This window comes from Podarcis pityusensis (genome assembly GCF_964106645.2).
Source record: "Podarcis pityusensis genome assembly, chromosome: 1".
In the NCBI taxonomy this organism is placed as follows: Eukaryota; Metazoa; Chordata; class Lepidosauria; order Squamata; family Lacertidae; genus Podarcis; species Podarcis pityusensis.
In genome coordinates, this window is record NC_138028.1 from 31,141,908 (window position 1) to 31,166,306 (window position 24,399).

Genomic DNA, 24,399 nt, shown 5'->3' on the forward strand with positions numbered 1-24,399 from the left:
TTGACCAAACTGCGGGAGGCAGTGGAAGACAGAAGTCCCTGGCGTGCTCTGGTCCACGGGGTCACGAAGAGTCGGGCACGACTAAACAACAACAACAAGGTACACTGCGTATACTCAAAGGCAGCTCCCTTCCTCAGGGTGACTCTTCGCGCCTCAGCCCTGAAATGACGCTGAAAACGGTGCTCCTGGGGTTCAATTTAAGCCCCAGTATCTCGGAGCCAATAGCTCCCTCCTTCTCCAGGCCATGCCCGCTAAGGCTTCTCCCAACTGCCTGGCTGGGCTCGCAGCGGCCTCCTCCTCCACTTCCCTCCCGTCACGTAAGCGGCAGCGGGTCACGTGCCTGGAGCCGGCAGCGGCGCGAGGGGGGGGCGGAGGCAGAAATCCCGGCCTTGTTTCGCTCGGACGTGCTCGCGCCATGCTGCTGCCGTTGCCGCTGCCGCTCCCCGGCGGCCGTTCCCCGCCGAGGCCGGCCTCGCTCCCGCCCCTCCTCGCCCTCCTCCTGCTCGTCCTGCTGCCGGGCCCCGCGCGGCCCATCTCCTTCCAGCTGCCGGGCAAGGCCCGCAAATGCCTGCGCGAGGAGATCCACCGAGACATGCTCGTCACCGGCGAGTACGAGGTCGTCGCCCCGCCGGGCTCGTCGAGCGGCCCGTCCGCCAACCTCAAGGTGCAGAGGGGAAGCGGGGGCTTCGCGCGGGGGGGACACCGGGAGGCTGACCCAGAACAGGCACAGGCAGGCAGCGCCCCCACCCCCCGCCCGTGTTATTCACAGCGCGCCGTGAGAGGGCGGGGAGCCGCGGGCGGAGGCGTTGCGTAGGCCTCGGGGCGCTACCGGCGGCTCTGCTGCCTTCCAGGCCCTTCCCTTGTAAGGACACGTCAGCTTTGCGCGGCTCTCCTGATAAGGCCGAAAGGCGGAAGGCGGAACTAGGCCTCAGCTCCGGGCCCTCCTCTGCTCTCTTGAGGAAACACTCTTCCGTGCCTCGTACCCACGCTCTTTTAACTTCCCATCTCTTCCCCGCCCTCTCGTGAGTTTTGTCCTCCTTAGTACAAGTTACAGGTAGGTAGCCGTGTTGGTCTGCCATAGTCGAAATAAAATTTTAAAAATCCTTCCAGTAGTCTCTAAGGTGCTACTGGAATGATTTTTTGATTTTTTTAAATTTTATTTTGTTCCTCCTTAGTACAGTAGTCCTTTGCTTTTGAGCATGCAGCGCATGCAGCCCATAGTCCGAGGGGGCTGTTGCATCCTCAGAATAAGAAGTGGACTGAAGAACTCCATCCCAAGTTTCAAGAGAAGGAAAGCATTCCCACCCCCCACCATGAAACAGAAAACAAAGAGAGTGGTTGTTAGGCGGCCAGGTGATGGAAAGATGAATTCCAGTGATGAAATGGTGCAACGGTTTGTAGTTTTCACGACAGCAGTGATGCTACCAAGGCAGGTGTATCCCCATGCTGTGAAAAGCTAGGGCTCTATGACACGGTGTTTGAAATTCCCCGGTGCGTTTTGCTATTGGGGCGAGTCCAGTTGCAACAGTGTGGTGGAGATTTCTTGCCAGGTTGGCAACTGGCATCTCCATCGAGCCTGCTGATTCAGGCGCAGCAAAAGACACGTCTTGTTCTTCTGCACTGCTGTGTGAATCATGGACCCCTTGCTGGGCATCTTAGTCCTCCATTGTCACATCAAGGAAAGTAAGTGCAGGGCTGAGTACAGATATAGCTGACTGTCCCACAGCTTTTCCACAGGCCACACAAATGGAACTCACTGACCACAGTTAAAAAAACCTCTGCCTTAAGTACATAGTTAATACCATTTCCACTGTGTGTGTTTCTCCTCACATACTGGGACAAGTGAATTGTGGTAAGAGTAAGCTATAGTCAGCCAGTGTAGTTGAGATCATAGAATTGTAGCATTCAAAGGGACCTTGAGGGTTATCTAGTCCAACCTGCTGGCAAACAGACATTCTGTTGTGGTGGCCACAACTTAGGCTTAAGGTGCCATTTAGCGCCTAGCTTCTATATCTGAGTTTCTAACACTGCTGTGACATTCTGATATTAGTTTTTGCAGCTGCTTTTGAATATAAGAGCAGAATAATTTGTTACAAAGCGTATGGAGCAGCCCCATTTTGAGCAATCATCCTGGTACTAATATAGTTAAACTTGGCCCATGTTCAATTATTGGTACGTTGTGTGTTCCTATAGGGTTAGATAGTAGCCAGTAATGTAGGGCCCTTGAAATATGGCTGTTGGTTTTCAGCAGCATCCCCAGGTTCTTTCTTGTGTTGATCTGTCCTAATTGACCAAGAAAAGAATTTTGCTTTGGTCTTGGATACCACGCAGTATGACCAGTCTGGGGAAGAATAATTGCAACTACTAGAGTGACATGTCAGTTTTGGGATACACAGTCTGTTACATGCAACAGAGATTGCATTCCTAACCACCCTTCCTCTGGAATAAATCACATTGAAGTTGTGAGACTTACTTATGTCTGAGTCAGCATGCATAAAACCAAGCAGAAAGGCCTGTGGCCCAGGTTTCTGTATATTAGTGGTGGGTAGATTTCATGCTGGCAGGATCTCCTTTGCTTTATTACTAGAATACTAACAGCCACCAACCAAAGCCAGGTGCAAAATAGTGGCTAAAGAGGCAATGTACTTTTGAAATAAACGAAGAGGATGTAACCCTGGAATTTGTTTTCGTTCCACAGCTTTCCTGTCACACAAAAAACCATTATTGGTTTCTAATATTCCCTTCCTTCATCATAGTAGTCTAATTTAGAGGAAATTAGGGACAGGTTGGCGTAATGGTTAGACTATGACCTGGGAGACCAGGGTTTGAATCCCCATTCAGACATGAAGCTCAGTGGATAACCTTGAGCCAATCACCATCTCTTAGCCTAACCTACCTCACAGGGTTATTGTGAGGATGAAATGGGGAGGAGAACCATGTATACCACCTTGAGCTTGGAAGATAAAGGTGGTATATAAATGTAATAAATAAATACGTGTTGGAAGGCACCCTGAAAGTGATCTTATCCAGCCCCTGTTCAGCGCAGGTTCTGTTACATAAGGTGTAACTACAGCACCCATGACAGATAGCTCTCCACCCTCTGTTTAAATATCCCAGTGAAAGAGAGCCAATCTGAGGTAGTCTGTTCCCTTTTTGAACAACTAATAACATAAGATGAACCTGTTGGATCAAACCAGTGGCCCAGCTAGTCCAGCATCCTTATCTCACAGTGGCTGACCAGATGCCTGTGAGAAACCTGCAAGCTGGACACAAATACAACAGCGCTCTACTCACCCATGATTCCCAGCAACTGATATTCAGAGGCATAATGCCTCTGACAGTAGAGGTAAAACATGGCCAATCATGGCTTGTAGTTGTTGTTAGCCTTGTTTTCCATGAATTTGTCTAATATTCTTTTAAAGCTCTTAGTGTTAGGAAGTTAGCTGAAATTTGCTTCCATGGAATTTTCACCTGTTGCTTTTAATCCTGCCCTGTGGAGCAACAGAGAAGAAAAGTATTCTCCATCTTTTCATGACAGCCCTTCAATATATTTGAAGACCATCATCACATTCCTCCTCCCTCCCCTTCCATCTTCTCTAGGCTAAACACCCACTAGCTCTTTCAACCGTTCATCATAAGACTTGGTTTCCAGGTTCCTCACCATCCTCTTTTGGAGAAATGCTTCCTGCTGTGGAAGTTCTTAAGCGTTCAGAAAGATTCTGGGAGTTAAAATGTAATTTTTAAAAATTAGTTGTATCTCTTGTAAAAAGGCACTTGCTTCATAGGTGGGTGGATTCTGCCCCCCTGCCCCAGTTCTGATGTTAGTTTTATACAAGTACTTTTTACACCATGTTGTCTGATGTCGATTTGCCCCCGTTCCTTTCTCTGTGTGTATGCTTTCCTTCGTGAGACTTAGAAACAAAAAATTATAAACATATAAAAATTAAACAGCCTGCTTATGAAAGTACATTTTTCAGAAGTGCAGCACTACACATGTACTTGTGGGTTGGGTGGGTGGGAGTTGGATGCTACTACACAATGGCTGCTTTCACCCATAAATGCTACAAAGCATGAATTGTCCTGTAAATTAGCAAATCAGCCATGACTTGTTTCTCCAACGCTTGGTTTGTTTTCCAACTATTCTTGCCTTGTGGCTCTGTAGCTTGGAGTGGGGTTGGCAAACAGTTAATGGTTAAGCAAAGCTGTTGGGTTTAGACATAATATAGACCAAAATATAGTTAGAATCATAGAATTGTAGAGTTGGAAGGGACCCCAAGGGCCATCAAGTGCAACATCCTGCAATGCAGAAATTCTGCCCACATTCTGCCCTGGGTAGGCTCGAACCACAATCCTTCTGGTTAACAGCCACACACACGAACCCATTGTGCCAAAGGAGTTGAAACACGCCATGTTTCATAAGCCAGCGACAAACCATGGCTTCACATAGTTTATGGCTAGCAAACAAACCACCATTAATACATTGGACTGGGTTCAGACATCAAAACAAACCACAATTTGACTAAACAAACCATGGCTTAGCATTAATTACCTAAAACTGCTGTTAATGATGCCTGTGTTTCACCCCCACCCAAATACTCATTATCCAGGAGTAGTCTAGCATGCTGGTCAATGAAGTCTTAACTTAGTTTGAGATTGTACATTAAGAATTCCTTCCCCCAGAAGGCCACACTGATGTAATAGGGTGTTATATGCCAGCAGCCTTTGTTGGGTCCTGACTTTGGCAATTGATGAAATAACTACAGAACAAATATCCTCTGCTCCAGGCATGTAAAGATCTTCTCTGAGGCCTGGGGTGGGAGTTTTGTTAGAATAAAGTTATAAATTCAAGCAAAAAAGCAGTTGGTCTCTGGTGGGGACCCCCAGCTTGCTTACCCCTCCAAGGTCTGGGGCAAGTGTACCTGGCTGCCCCCACATCTGCATGGGCCTGCTCTGCTCATCCAGAATATAAAACTTTTTATTCTGGGGTTTAAGTCTGGGTTTTTTTGACCAGCTGCTCACATTAGCACCTTAACTTGTCAGGGTAGACAAGTTATTAATGATCACACACTAGTTTATTTTCCAGACACAATATTCTGCCTGAAGACCTTCGTCTCAGATCAGCTGTTGACTGGGATTTATCATTTGCCGTTAACAGTGATTCTTTGTCATGCCATTTTCACGTGTTTTAATAGCTCATCACTGTAGTGCTTGCTCTCTGATCATGACATCCCATAATTAACAGTTAGGCTTTCCGTTCTGGAAGAATGTACCCAATGTGCTAGTTGGTTACGTAGTGGAGGTTCTTTAATGGCTGTCATCCTACTTGATCTCAGTCTCGTGTGGGTGCTTATTGTTCAAGCTGGCAGTATGGGGAGAAAAGCTGTGTTTGTGAAGGATGATGATGTTACTGTGCATAATGCCAGAGTATTGTGGTGGAACATTCCCCCCTCCCTGAATGGCTGCTCCCCCACAATTGTGTAGGCTGTCTTTTAAGCAGTTTGCCCATACTAGGTATACTTAGGGCAACGTGCCTGGCAGTATGTAGGCAACTATCTTGTTGTGCCAGATGAAGAGAAAAGTAGAGCTGGCATAATATATTTTTGGACGTGGCCCATCTAATGGTGGAAAGGAACTAGTTTGTGTGTGCATGCATCAGTCACTTCTTTATGGAAGAAACATGTTTAAGGAGAAGCTATTACTGCAGTAAACAAGGCCTCACATGGCTTTTAACATGCTCTCATGGGGCCTTTAAAGCTTGCTTTATTTTATGTTTGCTCCTTTGGCAGTGGGGGAGCATACAAATGTGCTGTCTCCTAGAGCTTATGCAATTATAAATTATGCAATTATTGTCTGGTCACTGTAAACCCAAAACTTGTCCTACTCAGAGCTGCTGATAATGTATGTTTTGTAAAGTGAATGAGTTCATCCCCCCCCCCCCAATTCCTACATCTTCTTCTGACTTTTGTTTTTAGTGGATGCTTTTATGGGAATGTCTTCAACTTAACATGCCAGAGGCTAATAATGGAGACAGTATAAATGAATTTGAAATTAAAATTTTAGCAAAAATCTCTTCACCTATGGTGGGGACAAGGAAAGCACAGAAGTCAATTGCCCAAGTGTTCTAGGAAGATCTTGGTCTTCTCTTCCTCCCCCTCCCATAAAATTTAACATAGAACTTGAATATTAACTACTTTGCCTCTCTTATTTTTCATATTTCCTACAGATTACTGACTCAGCTGGGCATATTCTCTATGTCAAGGAGGATGCAACAAAGGGCAAATTTGCTTTCACCACGGAGGATTATGACATGTTTGAAGCCTGCTTTGAGAGCAAGCTCCCTGTGGGTAAGTGTGATAGTCCCTGTTTGGTGCTCCTGGTATGCCTCTTCTCTACTTTCTCATCCATCTCTTGTAGGATCCATTTAAAAGGGTAATGTTGAGCAAGGGCCAGGGGTATCTGCTCTGCCAAGTGTTTTGAGGTCTTCTGGACTGAGAGAGAACATTTAATCCCAAGGGAGTCAGTTCCTAAAATTACTAATGAATGCCAGTTGTTGCATTCCTTCCCAGAAGTGTTTGCATTTGAGCACTGCTGAAATCACAATTGCCCACCCAAAGGAAATTTTATAATCCAGAATGAGACACAAGAAAAACAAGATAATAGAAGAGGACTGGTTGGCTATGACAGAAGTCTTAAGAGTCTCTTCATGAAAGAAGTGCTTTGCTGTCTTCCACAGCAGATAGAGATGTGCAGTTACTGGAATTTTATTTAGGAGAGAGCCCAAATTCTCCACACTGTAGCCTGTACACACCTGACATTGAGAGGGCACGGGCACAACCAACTGTTCCCAGCCAGTAAACAGAGAGGGGGAAGGAAGAAACACAGACACTGCAGTTGATTCTCCTTTCTGCTTCAGTTAGAAATTAACACCATTGTTCCCTATTCATATGAGACATCCAAGAGGGATTCCACCATCAGTACACTGATTTTTCTGTACAAGAGGCAAGGGAATATTAAATTTGGTCTTTATCATTCCCTCACTCAGCTAATACTCTTCCTGTGCTGTGTGGGTCTTCAAAGCCAGTGTTAAGTCTTATTGTTCCCTACTCTATTTATTGGTCCATGCTCCCCTGCTTGTTCACTTTCCACTTCTTGGAGATGGAACTCAGTCTCTTCATTAATCAGTTGATAGCATCTCTAAACCAGCCAGAAACCCTTTTCTTGTAGAGACGTGGCACTTAGTTATAATGACCGAGGGCCTGTTGCATTGGTATATTCTATCACGAGAGGGAGAAGGGGAAGTGTGCAGGACGTTGATTATGTACCCAGATCTTGAGGGCAATTGCTTAACAAGTCTTAGAGCTGACATTTCCTTTGGGAGTGACGCATTTGCCCCTCTTCCTCATGAAGATTTGGGTTGAAGTTTAGGGCAAATAGTCCACAACACCTCCAGGCACATTTAATGCTGTTTCTCAACACAAATGGACAGTGGTCATCTTGTTGAGGTTCAAGGTATCTTCCTGCTTCCACTGTCACTGTCACTGTTGGAACTTCAAGGTCATATATATGTCTTCTGTGCTATGAGCCCATGATGTACTTAGGTGGGACAGTCTCAATGTTCTAAATCTCATAGATTTATTTATTTATTTGTTTGTTAATTTTGTGCCCTTCCTTTCCACAAGTTAACAGTAATACAAGTTCAACAAAATATTAAAAATACAATCAAACAGCAATAAAAGTTTTTAAAAAACACATAAAAACAAACAGGTGACTCAAAAGACTTGTTAAAACCAGCTAACAACATACTTACCAGTGAACATATGTGTTATGGCCTTTCTAAATGTAAAAATACCTCTAGTCTACCAACAGAGGTCTATACCAGAAAAACTATGTTGGAGTGAAATTCACTACTGTTTTTAGGGGAAGAGTATATTCCTTGGCTAAAGTTGTTTGCTTTCTGAGAACAGAAGAATATAGGTGTGGGATTTTATTAGAATACTTTTTAAATACGTTAATCTGATTACATGGGTGACGTAAATGTAACAGCATCATAAATGAGAGATAGACCTAAGTAGGCTCTTTAGTGCTATTCAGTAGCATCAGCAAAATAGTGTGTAAGGCTCCTAAAGTGGAGCCTCATGACTAAACTCTAGGTTTTAAATTTAATATATTTATTAAATGATTCAAGAGTAAAGACAATGGTATGGACAAAGAGATGGTAGGTTGCATTAAAAATAAAAGATTAGCAAAATACCCTGTATTGACAAGGAAGGATCCCAGGACACTATTCTGAGCAGTGTCCATCAAAGGCAGATGGGGACAAGGCAGCTATGAGTTCTGTTGAGGGGCCCCGAGAATACAAAAATTTAGTCAGGTTTGTCAGATTCTACCTGTATGCATGAATGGTGTTGTTTAGCCTACCAAGGAAGGTTTTAAGAGGTGTAAATTTGAGGAGATATTTCTTTTCCCTCCCTCCCACACTGTGTGGAAACATGCAAAACTTTAGTTATGTGATTGCTAGCTTTGGGGGTTATGCCTTAATAGTTTATTGTGCAGAAAAAGGGGAAGAGGTTGTTACAGACTGTTTTTGCCTTTTGAAGGATGTTGAATTGTCTGTGTCCCAAGATAACTAACGGCAGCACCCTGTTCATCTCAAACCTTGGTAGTTCCTATTACCAGCACAATGCACAGTAGCAGAGTGCCCCTAAACAAATAATCTCTACAGTTCTTTGTATTATTAGATTATTGGCATTAAGAAGTTTAGACATGTTTTTTGCAGAGTAGCTGAGGATCCTGTGGCGGTCAGTGGCTGTAGGGTTTTAGCTGCCTTGAGAAGGCAGAGCTGCAACATTTGGGCGGTTGGGCCAGGTGAGGCCTGAGCAACTGTGATTTCTCAAGCACTTGGCCACAAAAATGAGGAAGAGGAAGCGAAAGGCACAGCTTTTTGCGCAGGGACCCCAGTAGAGGGAAGAGCTGCCTTGCAAGACTTAGGGAGATCCCCATTGTGAGCGCTAAATTGTTATCCCAGAGCTCTTCCCTTGCGTCACACATTCTGCTTTGGGGGCAGCACAGTTGTGCTTGTGTAATTCTATGCTTGTAACAATAAAATAATAATAAAATTATTATTTATATGCCACATATCTGACTGGGTTGCCCCAGCCACTCTGCTTCTTGTATTGTATGTGGAAGCTTGGAATATATTGCATGTGTTACTCACTTGCCTTATTGCTGTTTTGTATCCTCCACACCAGAATGACTTTTAATGATCTACTATGTAAAAATTAATTCTGCATAAGTATTACTATTGTTTTTTTACAACAAGCACGTGTTGAAAGTCTAACCTGGAACATTCCTTTCATTCTCTTGTTCACCCTTTATTTATTTATTTATTTATTTATCTATTTATTTTGCTGTTAAAAGTGGAAGACTTTGTTAAAAAGGTCCTTCCCACAGGACCCATAGCCAGAAATTGTTTTCTAACCATCAAACCTTAAGTGACTTTTTTGAATGAGAGTCATATATACTTCATAACATTGTGTAACCAAAACAGTCTTAATTTTATTATGAGCTTGGATTTAGTCCAATTCTCTAAGCAGATACTGTACTGAGACTAGATGTTGCTGGATTCTTGGTTCTGCTCTGAGGAACAACTTTGCAACTAAAAGTGCATGATCTGTAGGTTGCCTTGTTGTAGTGTAAATAGTTATCCCATATTGATTTTTATATGTTCATCAATTCCAGACTGTTATGGGCAGCGTTTGGCTAGAATGTTGTGCAAACTATTTTTCATATAAAGCCTGCATTAGCAGTGATTCCTGCATTTCAGGAGATTGGACTAGATTGGCTGCCCTTCTCCCTCCTCGGGGAAAAGCCCCCAAAAGCCGCACACACACTCCGCACGCTCTTTAAAGGGAGCGTGGCTCTTGGGGGAGCCTTCCTCCCGCTGCCCGGAAGAGGCTTCACACGGCTATCCCAGAAGCCAGAACAGCAAGAGGCTATCCCAGAAGCCAGAACAGCAAGAGGCTATCCCAGAAGCCAGATCCCTCTTGCTGTTCTGGCTTCTGGGATTCAGAATATTTTTTTTCTTGTTTTCCTCCAAAAACTAGCCGCATCTTATGGTCTGGTGCGTCTTATATAGCGAAAAATACGGTATGTCACTGAAATTAGTATTTTTCAAATTCACTGTGTAAATTAGTTTCCATGGCTATAGCAGAAATTCAAAGCTTGCATAAAAACTGGAAACAATGATTCTTGTGGCATGTGTAGCAGGGGACTGCCTTGCTCATTTACCATTATGAAAACTACATATATTTATGGCATCTTGGAAGCTGTCAGGAGCAGCACCATGGAAAGTACTTGTGTTTCTATCCAGTGAAGAGCAGTTCTCTTCCCTACCCCCACATTGCGTTTCATATACTGTGCTGTGCTGCCACCTACCTGTGAATTGGGACACGGAAATAAATCTATCTTCATTGGCAGAATCATAGAAGAAGGGTGGGTATATAAGAATATAAGAAATGCCTGCTGGAGTAGGCCAAGTAGTCCATCTAGCCCAGCCTACTGCTCTCACTCTGGCCAACCAGGTGCCTGTGGCAAACCTGTAAGCAGGATTTAAGCCCCAAAGTACTCTCTCCTCCTGTGGGAACCAGCAGTTGCTCACTGGCTGCATGAAGTTGACAGAAAGGATCTAGAAACTTCTGGTGACCATTCCTTAAAGGTACTGCACCAATGCCAACACCTGGTCCCTTCCCTGTTTCATGGAGGAGGTGAGACCACAGCCTAATGTATCTGATCCCAGTAGTAGAACAGTGTTAGAAACTCAGGTGTATAAGCGATCTCCAAATGGCAGCTTAAACCTGGGTTACAGTTGCCACAGCAGAATGTCTAGGCACCATTTTCCCCCAGTGGGATTTTGTCTTAGTCTTATTATTTCATTTCTATACCACTTCATATTTTAAAGGGGGGGGGGGGAAATCTCAAAGCAAAGCGGTTTACAACACATCAAAACATCAAATAAAACAATCCTGAATAAAATAAATTAAAGCTTCAAGGAAAATATTTCAGATCCATCTCTAAGTGACATTTTGCTTTCCCCATATTTATTTACCTGCTTAGTTTATATAGTTGTCCTATAGCAGAAGTTAGGGTTGCCATATTTCAAAAAGTGAAAATCCGGACAGAAAAGTTGTTGAGCAAAATCGCAAAGAAATTGGATGTTTTTGAGCTATTTCTGAGGGAAATCTGCAAAAAGGACACTGCCGATTTCCCCAGACATTTCGCCAATTTCTGCCCAGACACTCCTCTTGGCTGTAGTGTTCCGAATATGTCCGGGAAATTCAAGACATATGGCAAACCCTACAGAAGTACTCTAGGAGGCCAGTGTGGTGTAGTGGTTAAAGTGTTGGACTAGGACCTGGGAGATCAGGGTTCAAATCCCTACCCAGTCATTAAGCTCCCCAGGTGACCTTGAGCCAGTCACGGCCTCTTAGCCCACCTCACAGGGTTGTTGTAGGGATTAACTGAGGAGAGAGATGAACCATGAACTCCTTGGAGAAAGAGGTTGGGATATAAATGCAATAAATAAGCTTTTCTGCTTACCCGCTTAAGAAAGCTGGAAGGGAAAGCCAGATGGAGATGTCAGTTGCCAACCTGGCATCCAGAGATCTCCACGTGGTCACAATCGGACCTGCACCAGTTGCAAAATGGGCCTGGTGTCAGGCTACTTTCTAACATGGTAGTAGAGGTGCATGTACTAGCTAGGGGTCTTTGGTGGATAGGGAGTTTGGTTAGCTAGCTTTTTTTTTTTTAAAGTCTGGGGGAGGCAGGCTGTTTGCATATGTTGCAAAACAGGGGATAGTTCCTTAATTTTTTAAAAATGGGGGGGGGGGGGGGAGAGAACAGCCTCATACTATTTTCTCCACAGTGTTTTCGTTGCCTGTCATGCTGAATGCAAACATCAGAATGACAAACTGATTGGCTAGATCATGGGCTCTTTATTATGTCCTGAGCTTGTTTTAAGATATCTGTTACCTTAAGTAATGCTGTGTCTGACATAACATGACCCAATTGATACTGTGCCATACTTCTTCCATTTGGCATAACTACAGTTTCATAACCCCACTTAAAATCCTTTAATCCCATGCCCTTAAAAGTAATGGGTCAAAAAACAGCTGATCTGGGATTGGCAGATTAACAAAGAAAGAGAATTACTTCAAAGTAGAAATAGTAAGAAGCAATTTATCCCCTTCGTCCAAAATAGCCAGATTAAAAAAGTGTATTCAAAACATTTCTCTTTTCTGACCAAGCTGACAAATGCAGCTTTCTTATGCATGCATATTCAGGAAGCAAGTCCAAATATTATCAGTGGGTCTTACTCCCAGGTAAGTGTTTATAGGAATGTGAGTAAGACCCATAAACTGGGGTGACTTGTTTTGAAGTAAACATGCAAAGGGGTTGTTCACAGCATAGCTCTGAGCTTAAGGTAGATGGTCATGTTCTTTCTTCCCTCCTTCAATCTGGTCCATCTTGCTAGGTCCAGAACCTATTATCAGTGCTGAGAACATAATTATCTAGGAACCGAGAGCCTGAGGAGAAAAATGCATGCAGTTCTACCTCCCTTTTTTCTTAAGAGATAAATAGTTGTAGTTTGGGTCACTGCAGTTTAAGAAGGATATCAGCAAACTGGAATGTATCCAGAGGAGGATGTCAAAGATGAAGAGGGGCCTGGAGATAAAGTCCTCTTTGGGAAGGTTGAAGGACTAGGGTATGTTTAGCCTTGAGAAGAGATAATTAAGAAGGATTGTGCCATTCAGATACTTGAGGATGGCTATCACATTGTTCAGTGTTTCTCAAACTTTCTTCTCTGGGCCACACTTTCTGAATATAAATTTGCTCACACCACACTGAATTTTTTATTGATAAGAAATACATCGGAAAACAAAAAGAAGCAGCTCCTAGCAGTGCTTGATTTATAACACAGGACACAACTATTTTGTAATTGCCATCTTCTCCTGCCACACCAGTGTAGCGCACTACACTCTTTGAGAACCACTGACATAGATGATGGAGCAAATCTATTTGGTGTTGTCCTAGAGATCAGACTCCAAAAGCAGGTAGCTAAAATATAAAGTATTCTGTCTAAACATTAGGAAGAACTTCCAAACAGTATAAACTGCTACCATTATCATCATAATATAGTAGACTTGTAAGTTGCTTAATACACAGAGGTTTCCAAACAAATTGAAACATACTTACCGTATTTTTCGCACCATAGGACGCACCGGACAATAGGACGCACCTTGTTTTAGAGGGGAGAGAACAAGAAAAAAAAATTCTCCCCCTCTCTGCCCAGCGCCCCTTCAGCGAAGCAGCAGGAGGCGCTGCACAGAGAGGGGGAGAATTTCCCCCTCTTGTTTTCCCGCTCTAAAACAAGGTGCCATTTAAGGTGCGTTCAGGCGGCTACCTTGGAAGCCTGGAGAGCGAGAGGGGTCGGTGCGCACCGACCCCTCTCGCTCTCCAAGCTTCAGGTTCCTTTCGACCTGCTCTTTGGGGCTGGCGGGGGGAAGCCCACCACCAGCCCCAAAGAGCAGGTCAGGGAGCAGCGGAAAGGCGCAGCGGAGAGGCTGCTGCCATAGTCGCACGTCACTTCTCCCGCTGGGAGAGGGTCGCGGGGCTATGGCTTCTTTTTTTTTTTTTTTTTAAATGATATTTATTGAGAATTTTAAGGTTACAAAGAAATAAGAAGGAAAAACCAAGAGCAAGAAAAAAGGAAAGAAAAAAGTAGATAAAAGTAACAATTAAACAATACAGATCAATAAAAACCAAAGTCAAAAAGAAAAAACAAAACACACAATACATCAAAATCAAAAAGCAAAAATAAACAAAAAATTTAAAAACAAATCCAATATTCCCAGATCCTTAACTGTCATTACCTTATTTCATCGACCTCCTCGCACCTCCTTTTTTTGTATTCTAGTTATTAATTATCTCAGCAAATCCTTTCCATCTTTCACAATATTCTGTCATTAAATTACCTTAATCTATTTTAACCTTATCTTACCATAAAAAGTCCTAAAACTTAAAACTTAAATCTTATTTATACCAAATTCTCTTACCCATTACATATTCTTACATAATTCTTTTTAACATTTCTGCTAAAGCCCAATAATTTCATTCAACATTTTTCTAATACTCATTAATTTTACAATACTTTTCTAAATGAATTTTTAAAACTTTCTTCCAATCTTCATCCATCGTCTCTTCTTCCTGGTCTCGGGTTTTGTCAGTCCTTTCTATCCCATCCATCTAGTCCATCAACCTGGTGACCTTATGTCCGAGGCTCTTAAGTCTCTTCCATGTCCCTTCCGCAGGTCTTCTTCATATTTATACCTGTACTTTACTTTGTCTTCTGCTCCTTTTACTCGGGGAGACTCCAGCTTGACAGTTTCACAAGCTCCCTCTAGGGGAAACAATTTCTTTTTGTATCCATCCTTTTTTTTTTTTTTTTTAAAGCAGATCTAGCAACAAAGTTTTCCTTTTTCGGATATTTTGTCAATATTTTGTTCCTTTTAAATACGAAGGGGAACAATGGAATCAATATGTTTCTCTTCTTTTAACTATCTGTCAAAAACGTTTGTCCATTGTCAATGAACTTCCCCAGAATGTCTGTCCTGACACCCCGCTCCCAGGTTCAAGATGGTGGAAAATTGCCTTTCTTTACTCTCTCTCCTGCAGGTTTAAACAGTCTAAAAAAGGGTTCCCCCCTCTTCTCCTGCTTCCAAGGGGGGTTCAGTAATTTTAAATGATGAAATTTTGGTCCTTTACAGACGACTTTCTAAACTCTAGCTTGCCGCGTCTTTGCTTCAATCTATCTACAAAAGCGGAAGGTGGACTTCCTGTTTAGACCTTCCCGCTTCAGTGCCAAATTAAAAAAATTTCTTAATCCAATTTTCCGTTCTACTCACGGGCAGTTGTTTAAAATCCAATTGTCCACAGGAAAAAGTCAGCGCTCTCCGGCAACAGCAATGCGGCTTCACTCCGTGAAAGAAGCAGTCGATTGAAGGCACCGCGCCACTCACCCCACGTCGCTCCGGATCCCCGAAACCGGGTTTCCCCGCGAGTAGGGGGGGCGCAAAGGTGCCAGCCGAATCCCACGTCCACAGGCTTCTCCCGCCTGTGGTTTTTGATGGTCTCCGCCTCGCCGTGGCGGTTCAGACCCTGTTTTCCATGGAGCGGATTCCTCCCGATCGGAGGAAATCCGCCATTGCCAGAGGCGCCAACCCGGAAGTCCGTGGGGCTATGGCTTCTTTTAGCCCCACGCGCGCTATCCCGGCTGGAGAGGTGACGCGCGGCTATAGAGGCTCCTGCCATAGCCGCGCGTCACCTCTCCAGCCGGGAGAGGGTTGTGGGGTGCTTCTTGAGCCGCGCGTCACCTCTCCAGCCAGGAGAGGGTCGCGGGGCTATGGCGTCTTCCCTCCATAGGACGCACACACATTTCCCCTTCATTTTTGAAGGGGGAAAAGTGCCTCCTATAGAGCGAAAAATACGGTAAAAACAAAAACAAAAATACATTGGAATGTTAACGCATTCAGAAAGAAACATGCATTTCATGAAAAATATACACAACAACACCTCCCCCCCCCCAATAACAGCTGCCAGAAGCTTTGGTAGCACACAAACAGACACAGCATCATCTTCATAATCTATCAAATGTCTGAGAAAAAAATGTATTTTATTACCTGGTACCAAAACTATGTCAGTAGAGGCACCAAGTGGACCTCACTGGGAGAGCTTTCAGCAGTGGAACAAACTGCTTGAGAGGAAGGTGGGCTTTCCTTAGTTAGAAACTGTTGAGGTTATAGTAGTAGTGGATTTCCTGCATTGGCAGGGGTTGAACTGGATTATCAAGGGGTAAATTGCAGAGGGAAGACCCTCTAGACCAGACCTGGTTGCTTGGGAACTATTTATACTCACTAGATAACCAGGTTTGTGGCAGTTTTGAAGTTTGGGGTTGGGGAGGGATAATTTGAATGAGAAGGGAGGTAAGAAGGAGGGCAGGGGTCAATCAGGTATTATAGCAGTGCCACAAGGGTTGTTTCTGATTTTCCATTCCACAGTGGTTTTATATTTGGCTAGGTGAACTTTAACTTAAGAAAAATCTAGTCACTGTGTTATTATTTTTCTTCTGTTCAGTCTAATACACCACTTCAGGTTTATATTCGCTTTTCTATTTGGCTAGAATTAGCACTTAGTTCTTACCAGCTTGTCTAGCTCTAAACTGATTCCATGTTTCCTTATTGCTAGAGAGTGGAACGAAGACCAGGAAATCAGAGTGCCTGGTGTTTTGCACGCTCCACATGCTTCATTGCAGCTTGTTCTCATTACTTCTCAGAGTTCCTACCTTAGCCAATGCTATCTGTAGATTTTTCTGTGATTTTGGGCATAGTTGGACTGCCTCTTTAGCTGTTCCGAGGCTTGTACAGGAGGAGAGCCGCAAATCCCTCCCTGCTGTGTATTGGGGGGCGGGTGGCTGGGAATTTCCTGGCAGCCTGAGCACTTCATACAATGAATCCTTTCATTGCAGTTCCAGGAACAGGGCGGATGCCAGACCAGTTCGTGACCTTGAACATGAAGCATGGAGTAGAAGCAAAGAACTACGAGGAGGTACATCTCTGCTTTTGCTGCCTGTGCCTCTTGATTCTCTTCCTGACACTCACGTGACAACTGTATGTGGCCTTGAGGCTCACAGTTCAATGCTGTTTTCCCAGTCTCCCTGATTCCTAGGGCTTCCCTGAGTGAAGCGCTCATCTAGAACAGTTTTTTTGAAGTTGCTAAACACATTTTAGGGAAGAATCTGCTGCTTGGCAAGGAATTTATCAGCTACGAAGCTGAATTTATTCGGAAAACAGGATATCTAGCATTTTTTCGCTCAGAGTGGCCAGCCAGATGTCTACGGCAGGCCTGCAAGCAGGACCCAAGTTGAACAGAACTCCCTCAGCTTGCAGTTTCAAACAACTAGCATTCAGAAAAATACTGCCCCTAACACTGCTGACATTGCACGAAGCTACCTTGTACTTTGTTGGACTACGGATCCATCTAGCCAAGTATTTATGGCTCTCTTAAAAGCTCAGAAAAGGTCTTTCTAGGGATGCCAGGGATTGAAACTTCAGTCTTGTGCATGCAAAGGGAAATGCATAATTCAGTAGTAGTGCATTTTCTTTGCACGCAGAGGGTCTTGAATTGGTATCTCCAGTTAAAAGGATCTCAGGCAGGAAGTGCTAGGAAAGACTCCTGTCTGAGATCTTTGAGACCTGATACAGGACTATATGGATCAGTACTATCTGACTGGATAAGACAGTTTCATTTGATTCAATCCAGACGAAAGTAACTCTCATACGTTCAGAGTACTAAGGTATGACCTTTCCGTTTTTATACTGCTTTTTGATGGCCATGAACCCTTTTCTTACATTTCAGTTCCTTTCCTGCACAGACTGGGATAGGAGCATGATACCAGTCTAAGATAAACATGTCAGAGTTGCTTTATTCACAATTTCCCCCAATGTAGAAAGCGATTATCTCATTGCAAGGAGAAATTTATTGTTTCATATATAGCTTTTACAGCTGATTGGGTGCATTCATGGATAGGTCTATCAATGGCTAATAACATATGATCACTAAATAGAGTTTCCCATCTTTAGAGGCAGTATACTGGGATAGACAGTGGCAGGGAAGGACCATTGCTCTCGTGCCTTGTTGGCATGCTTTGTTAAGAGAGTCAAAACAGAAACCTATTTCGTTTTTGTTGTTGGAGACTAAAGGTGCTTCTGAATGCTGTTTTCCCTTGTATTGGTATACTTAAATGGGAATGAGGGGGCACTTAATAAAATAAATTATGAGTGTAGAGGTCTGGTACTGTGCTGATTTGGGGGTCCATTTGGACTAGCAGAAAACAACAGGGGAATCAGTGCAATCCTTATGCATGGATTGCATATGTCAGGAGTGCAGATTCTTTTTACAGCTATGTAATCCTAAAAACATATCCTTAATGAGAGAAGATGTCGGTTTAACAGACGATTGGAGTCCAGTAGGCACCTGCGACAAGGTATATGGGCGAGAGAGCAGAGGCTAGTAGCTAATAGCTGACCTCATGAATTGAGGTACTTTTCAGGATATTGAGATTTGTGCAAAAACTGTTCCCAGCTTTTCAGTATTTTTCTCTTGCTAAACAGAGCATTGGGTTTTTTTCCTTTCTTTCTGCATCCTTGCTTATGAAAAACCAAATCCAAGCAAAAAAGTGACAGAACTTGTAAAGTTCTCCTGAAACTGTCAGATTCTGCTTGGTAGAGTTATGGCCATGTAGCTTCCTAAGCCTTGATTTTATCATTCAGAACTAAAACATGAGAGGATTATTTAATCCAGTAATTTAGCTACCGGTAAATTACGAAAAGCTGCTGTTTGCTGTCCCTCAAGGTTTGACTGCCCCCTTGTGGCCTTGCAATGAACAGCCACCATTGTAGTAAATTTACTGTCCTATGATTTGTTCTGTTACACGGGTGAGTGGCCTCGATGTCATTTCTCTACCTGGCCCACTGCCCTCTCAGGCTCTGCCCCTCTCCTCACCTCCACCCACTCCTCTTGTGCCCTGCTGTGATGAACTGTCACTGCCCAGCTCCACTGCAGCTACATTAAACCCCTTGCAGTTTGAACTTGTGGAAATGTTAAACCCATTACTGTATTCGGATATAGCTCCTCCAACTATGCTGCTCTTCCCAAACAGCTTTTCTGGCTGCATGAGACTTGTTTTCTGTGCTACAGACGAATATGCTTATTAATTTAATTTTTTACAAGATTATTTAAATGTTAATTTTAAAGTGCCTAGAGGCCACCAAGCTGAACTAGAAAAAAGGATACAGTGCACCCGCTGCTATTGTTCATAAGTCAGAAAAATCAGGACAACGTAGAACAAATTATTTTTTAAATAATTGACAAAGGAGGGAAGTAAGGATACATTGCCCTTCTCCATAAATGGTTATTATAGGCAATGGAGGGAAATGAAACAGGAAATCACTGCTTCCCCTGCTTGTGAATCATCCTAGTGCCTTTACTCTCATTGGCCAGACATCAGAGGGTGGGTTTACTAAATCTTTGGTAGCATATTTCCTGAACAGGGATGTATGGTGCAACTTGGAGAAATATGTAAGCAAAAAAGTTAAGAGATGTCCTTCCCATGCTTATTCAAAAGTAAGTCCAACTGTGTGCAGTGGAGGTTACTTGGGTAAATGTGTTTAAGGTAAGCGTCAGAGACTTACTTTGCTCCATTTTAAAAAACAACAACATAAAATAAAAAACACAGAACAGTGGCCTTCAACATTCTCAAAGCCAGGCACCATCTTTAATCCTCATCTGTAACACAGATATTTTTTTTACCATGTATGTCCATTTTTCTTCTTTCACAGTATTGTAGTGGCAAAGGAGGCTAGGACAGCGTGTTTCCTACTTCTGTTGTAGCAACAAAAATGTGGATTTTTAAATTAGGGGTTATATCCAGGCCCGTGGGAGACACAGGGGCAGCCAGGTACACTTGCCCTGGGGGAGGCCTAAGAGGGCCAGGGGGCCCTGACGGGCCGCTGTCATGCCAAAACCGACCCAGGCCTAAGACAAACTCTGCATGGGCCTGGTGATACCAGATTACTCTTAGGCTGCAGTCCTGTACCCATGTAGCTGGGAGTAAAGCACTGCAGTGGCTCCCTATATGCTCCTGGGCTCAATTCAAGGTGCTGGTGATAGTTTACAAAGCTTGGGCCCCAGATACCTGCAGGAGCTCCTCATTCAATGCAAGCCAATTCAGTCCTTAAGATTGCCCCCCACCAGGGTTTAGAGTAAAAGGATGTATATATGGGCCTTCTCTGTAGTAGGTCCCCTACTCTGGAATAATCACCCTTAGCGATGCAACAGTCCCACATTGTGAGGTTTCAAATGCTGATTGAAAACATCTTTATTTGCTCAGGCTTTTGTAGTTTGATAAGTAAGAGGTGTACTCCTCATCAGCAATGCATGCATATCTGTTCTTAATTAATCTACAAAATTTATTAAATGTTTCTTGTGCTGTCCATGTGGAGCAGCAAAATGAGAATCCTCTCACCAAACATTTTGTGTTCCTCTGAAATACCTCTTCTTGAAATTTGTCCAGAAGTGTAGTGTAAAATGAAAACCAATTTGACACTTGCACCATAGAGAATGCAAATGAAAAAACTGAAAACGCTTGGTTAGACATCCATATTTGCTATATGGAGAGGCTACCATCTTGTTAAAAGGTTGCCTTTGCACAGCTTTGGGCATGTATCTCCCCTCCTGGAAAATGCAAATATGGGTGTTTAATTATAGATTTGGTGTGTATGTTCAATATTTATTTATTTATTTACATTTATTTACTGCTTGATTGTTTTAAAACAAGAAACTATCGAAGTGGCTTTGTCACTGGTTTAGGCACTGGAAAATTTCCTAACATCTCTAAGAGATTAAGGATATTGGAGATTCTGTGGGCTGAAAAATTATGGCTTTGTTGACCTCAAAAATCTGCTGTGAAGGCTTCCAGATTACTATTTTAGGTTACCCAGGAGGGGAGATGCATGCCAAGGCACTGAAAAGGAGGCAATTGAACAAGAAGACATCCTCCCTGGTTACGAACAGCAGATGAGGATGTCTATTCAAGGCTCTCCCTCCGCCCTCCCCATTCTTTCATTTGCATTCTCTGTGGTGCAAGTGGTTAGTTAGTTTGGTTTTGATTTTGTCACTAGAGACTATGCCACAGACAGGACTGTTTGCATCAGGACTCTCTTTTCAAGTGATGGGAACACAATCTTATTCTGGCTGTGATTTTCAGTCTCTGTCTCTCTTTTTCACAGATTGCTAAAGTAGAGAAGCTGAAGCCACTGGAGCTGGAGCTGCGACGCCTGGAGGATCTTTCAGAGTCTATCGTTAATGACTTTGCCTACATGAAGAAGCGGGAAGAGGAGATGCGGGACACCAACGGTACGTACTCCAACTCAGGGAGTAATATTGTTGTTAGGTTTCTCTCACTAATGCATATGGTTGGGGATAATGTTACCATGATGCTTACTTGATACCTGCTAGTGTAGACAAGGCTGTCTGATGCATCATCTATCAACTTATAAACATACTGTTAGGATCACCGGAATGTTTCACCACCACTGTTATGCTGCTATGCTCATAAGCTCCCTTTCAACCAAATCTACTAGAGTCATGACACTCCCTTCTCTTTACACTCGCTTGGGATTCTTGTTATCATCTGCAGCCAGGACTGTTCTTATTTGGCCCCAAGAAAATTCAAATTCTGTGTGCAGAATGTAATGGGCAAAATTTTATTTTGTACTTATTTGTGTAAGCAACTTCAGTGTGTATTTTACTCTGATTAGCTTTTGTAGAATTTTGACTTTCCCCCCTTCCAGTGGGAAGTGTAGGTATAGGCAAGAGGTTGGCAGCAGAGATATAAAAATTCTATGGTGAAGGAACCAATATTCATGTGTGGCAGACAGGCTCCATCTGTGAACACCAAAGCCTTTCGCAAGAACCCCTGTATAATTATAGTACAGTGGTACCTCGGGTTAAGTACTTAATTCATTCCAGAGGTCCATTCTTAACCTGAAACTGTTCTTAACCTGAAGCACCACTTTAGCCAATGGGCCTCCCGCTGCTGCTTCCGCGCCGCCGCCACGCGATTTCTGTTCTCATCCTGAAGCAAAGTTCTTAACCCGAGGTACTATTTCTGGGTTAGTGGAGTCTGTAACCTGAAGCGTATGTAACCCGAGGTACCACTGTAATAGAAATGGTAATAATTTCCGCCTGCACAGTTTTCAAATTTCAGTAGCCATGAGAGCATCTTGAGTTGCCCTTTTTTTTAACTGAATGAAAGCTGAGCCTTTTTTGGATCCACTTGGCCCACAGTTCAAAGAGCTTATCTTTCTGGTACTTAGTTTTATATGAATGCTTCAGATGAAAAGATGATGGTTTGGGGGGTTGAAGGCATTGGAGGGCTGGCTTAGGGATTCTTGCCATTTGTTCTGAGTAACAAGCTTTTTGTTTTTTGTTTTTCCCGTTTCAGAATCTACCAACATTCGAGTACTATACTTCAGCATTTTTTCGATGTTCTGCCTCATTGGACTGGCTACCTGGCAGGTCTTCTATCTGCGTCGTTTCTTCAAGGCCAAGAAGCTGATTGAATAGGGGCAGTTCCCCCTCTTTTAAACCCCAGCAGAACAACAGAGACCCAACTATGGCCTTTTAGAGCCACCTCAGGGTTGACCTGCCAAACAGAGCTTTTTCTGCAATGGCTCCCCAGGGGGAGGGAGGGAAATACTGGTAGAGAACATGGTCAAGATGCTTCTGAACTATTATTGGATAGACATGGAAGACGGTGGGAGTTGTGATTTTGGGGACTCTTGGACAGGGATGAAATAAAACTGTCATGACAGCTGTGGTTGGCTCTTACGCTGTCTTTTTCTCTCCCTTACAAATGAGGTCAGGTGACCTCTTCCTGTATGTCACCAGATTGATCCTCTAAGCCACTTGAATACATCCAATTTGTTAAACTTTCAGCATTCTATCTCTTACCACAGAGTTTTGAGAGGGAGCCACTCGGAGTCAAGCATCCCAGAAGCAGATCTTGTTGCCAATTGATCAGTAGCTACACTTTTGGAGTGGAGAAGGAACTGCCAGTGGCATTTGTCTGTCAGAATATTTGATATTTTTATGTGTAGAAGCAGGAAGGACAGTTGGAAAATAACAGAGCTGTGTTGTTTAAATTACAGAAGAAAGGCTTTATCTACAAATGCTCTTGTTTTCATCCTATCCCATTCTCTGAAGTCATTGCTTCCCTTATTCTAAAATGAAGCAGTTCTTGAAAGCACCTTGGATACTGTGAAAAACCATTTTTAATGGTAAGAGGCACCAGCTTGATGCATACTTGAATACACAGTTGGGTTAATCCTTAGGGGATGGGGATAGGTCTCTTCTCCCTCACCCCCATGGGCGATATAAAACCATGTCTTCTACCAAAGATAGAAGTTGGGGCAATCTTAGACCTGCATTTTAATGAACTTGTAAGTTATATCCAGATGCTTATAACCCACCATATAACTCTGGGGAGTCTGCCAGGGTTAATTACCCCCATATCAACCCTGAATTACTGGCACAGCTGGGGACTGTTCGTGTGGGAGGCAGCCATTTCCCACAGTAAGAAACCAGAAGTTATTTGGATGCAAAATGGCAGGCAGGTGAGTCAGTGGGAGCAACTGTAGATGAGCTGTAGTGTCATTTCAGTTTTTAAGACATTTGTGCCTTTTCTGGGCTCTACAAGTTTCAGGGCTTATAGCAGCAACAAATACATCATCCCTGACTCAAAGCATATCAAGTTTCAGATCAGTGTATCACAAAAAAGTATTGGGTCCCAACTTAAATTCACAAATAAATCTTAATGTCCCCTCCTTTCCCTTGCAGGCACTTATGTCCCCTAAAAAGCCCCTTGGCCCTTGGCAGGGTTGGGGCCCCCTCTTGAACAACACAGGATGATACACAAGGGGAACAGGGGAAGTGGGGAAATCACCCCAAATCCATTTTGAATCCTAAGGATGTTTGTGAAGGGGAAGTTTCCCATCCTTGTCTCCCCTCCCTCAGCCACCCTCCCACTCCCCATCCCACACTGAAAAACCAGGGGATACTGATAGTGGCCGGTGGAGAAGGCAGAGGGAAAATGTCCTTCTGCAAATTTCCTTAAGCCTAAATGTTGAGAGCTAACTACACTGATCAGAAACGCTGGAACTTGTAAAATGTCTCTTCTCCCACTGCCCAAAATTACTGTTGTGAGTTTTGCCTTCATGTGTCCAGTGCTGCTTTTAAATTCAGAGCTTAAGACCTTTCCTGCTTATCTTTTTTTACTTTGGAAACAGTTAATAAATAGAAACTGTGCTGGAAGATTGTGCTACAGATGTAGTGAGTACTTTGGGGCTCCTCTTTTTAGACTCCCATAGCAAATTTTCTACAGTTCAAAGCAAAAGCATCTTTTTGGTACCCTGTTGGCCTTTCATTTTAATTTGCCACTACTTTGCCAATGAGAAATGACCTTTTTTGATGGGTTATGTGACATCTTGAGAACCATTAAACTTTAGTCTTAGTGGTGTAGCTTGACATGGCTTCACTTCTAACTCGTGGTGTAACTGAAGCTGAGTAGAACGGCCAGCGGAAACCTGTACAGACTTACCTGTAACAAGCGGGTTGGGGATTTGTCAATTTTTCTCAATAAAAGTTTTTGCAGGGGGGACATGCTCTCCAGTGCGGTGTCTCTGTAAATCTTTCATAAGTGTATGCATTAATTTACTTAATCAGTTA

At 43.4% G+C, this 24,399-nt stretch overlaps 1 protein-coding gene across 1 annotated transcript; it reads left to right on the forward strand.

The window, feature by feature from the left end:
- The first annotated feature begins 367 nt into the window (after positions 1–367).
- TMED10 (transmembrane p24 trafficking protein 10) lies at positions 368–24,331 on the forward strand. The gene is made up of 5 exons (XM_080979288.1): positions 368–664; positions 6,224–6,344; positions 16,580–16,659; positions 20,901–21,027; positions 22,118–24,331. The coding sequence occupies exons 1-5, from the start codon at positions 416–418 to the stop codon at positions 22,237–22,239; spliced, it is 699 nt and encodes a 232-aa protein (XP_080835414.1). The 5' UTR covers positions 368–415; the 3' UTR covers positions 22,240–24,331.
- The last annotated feature ends 68 nt before the right edge of the window (positions 24,332–24,399 follow it).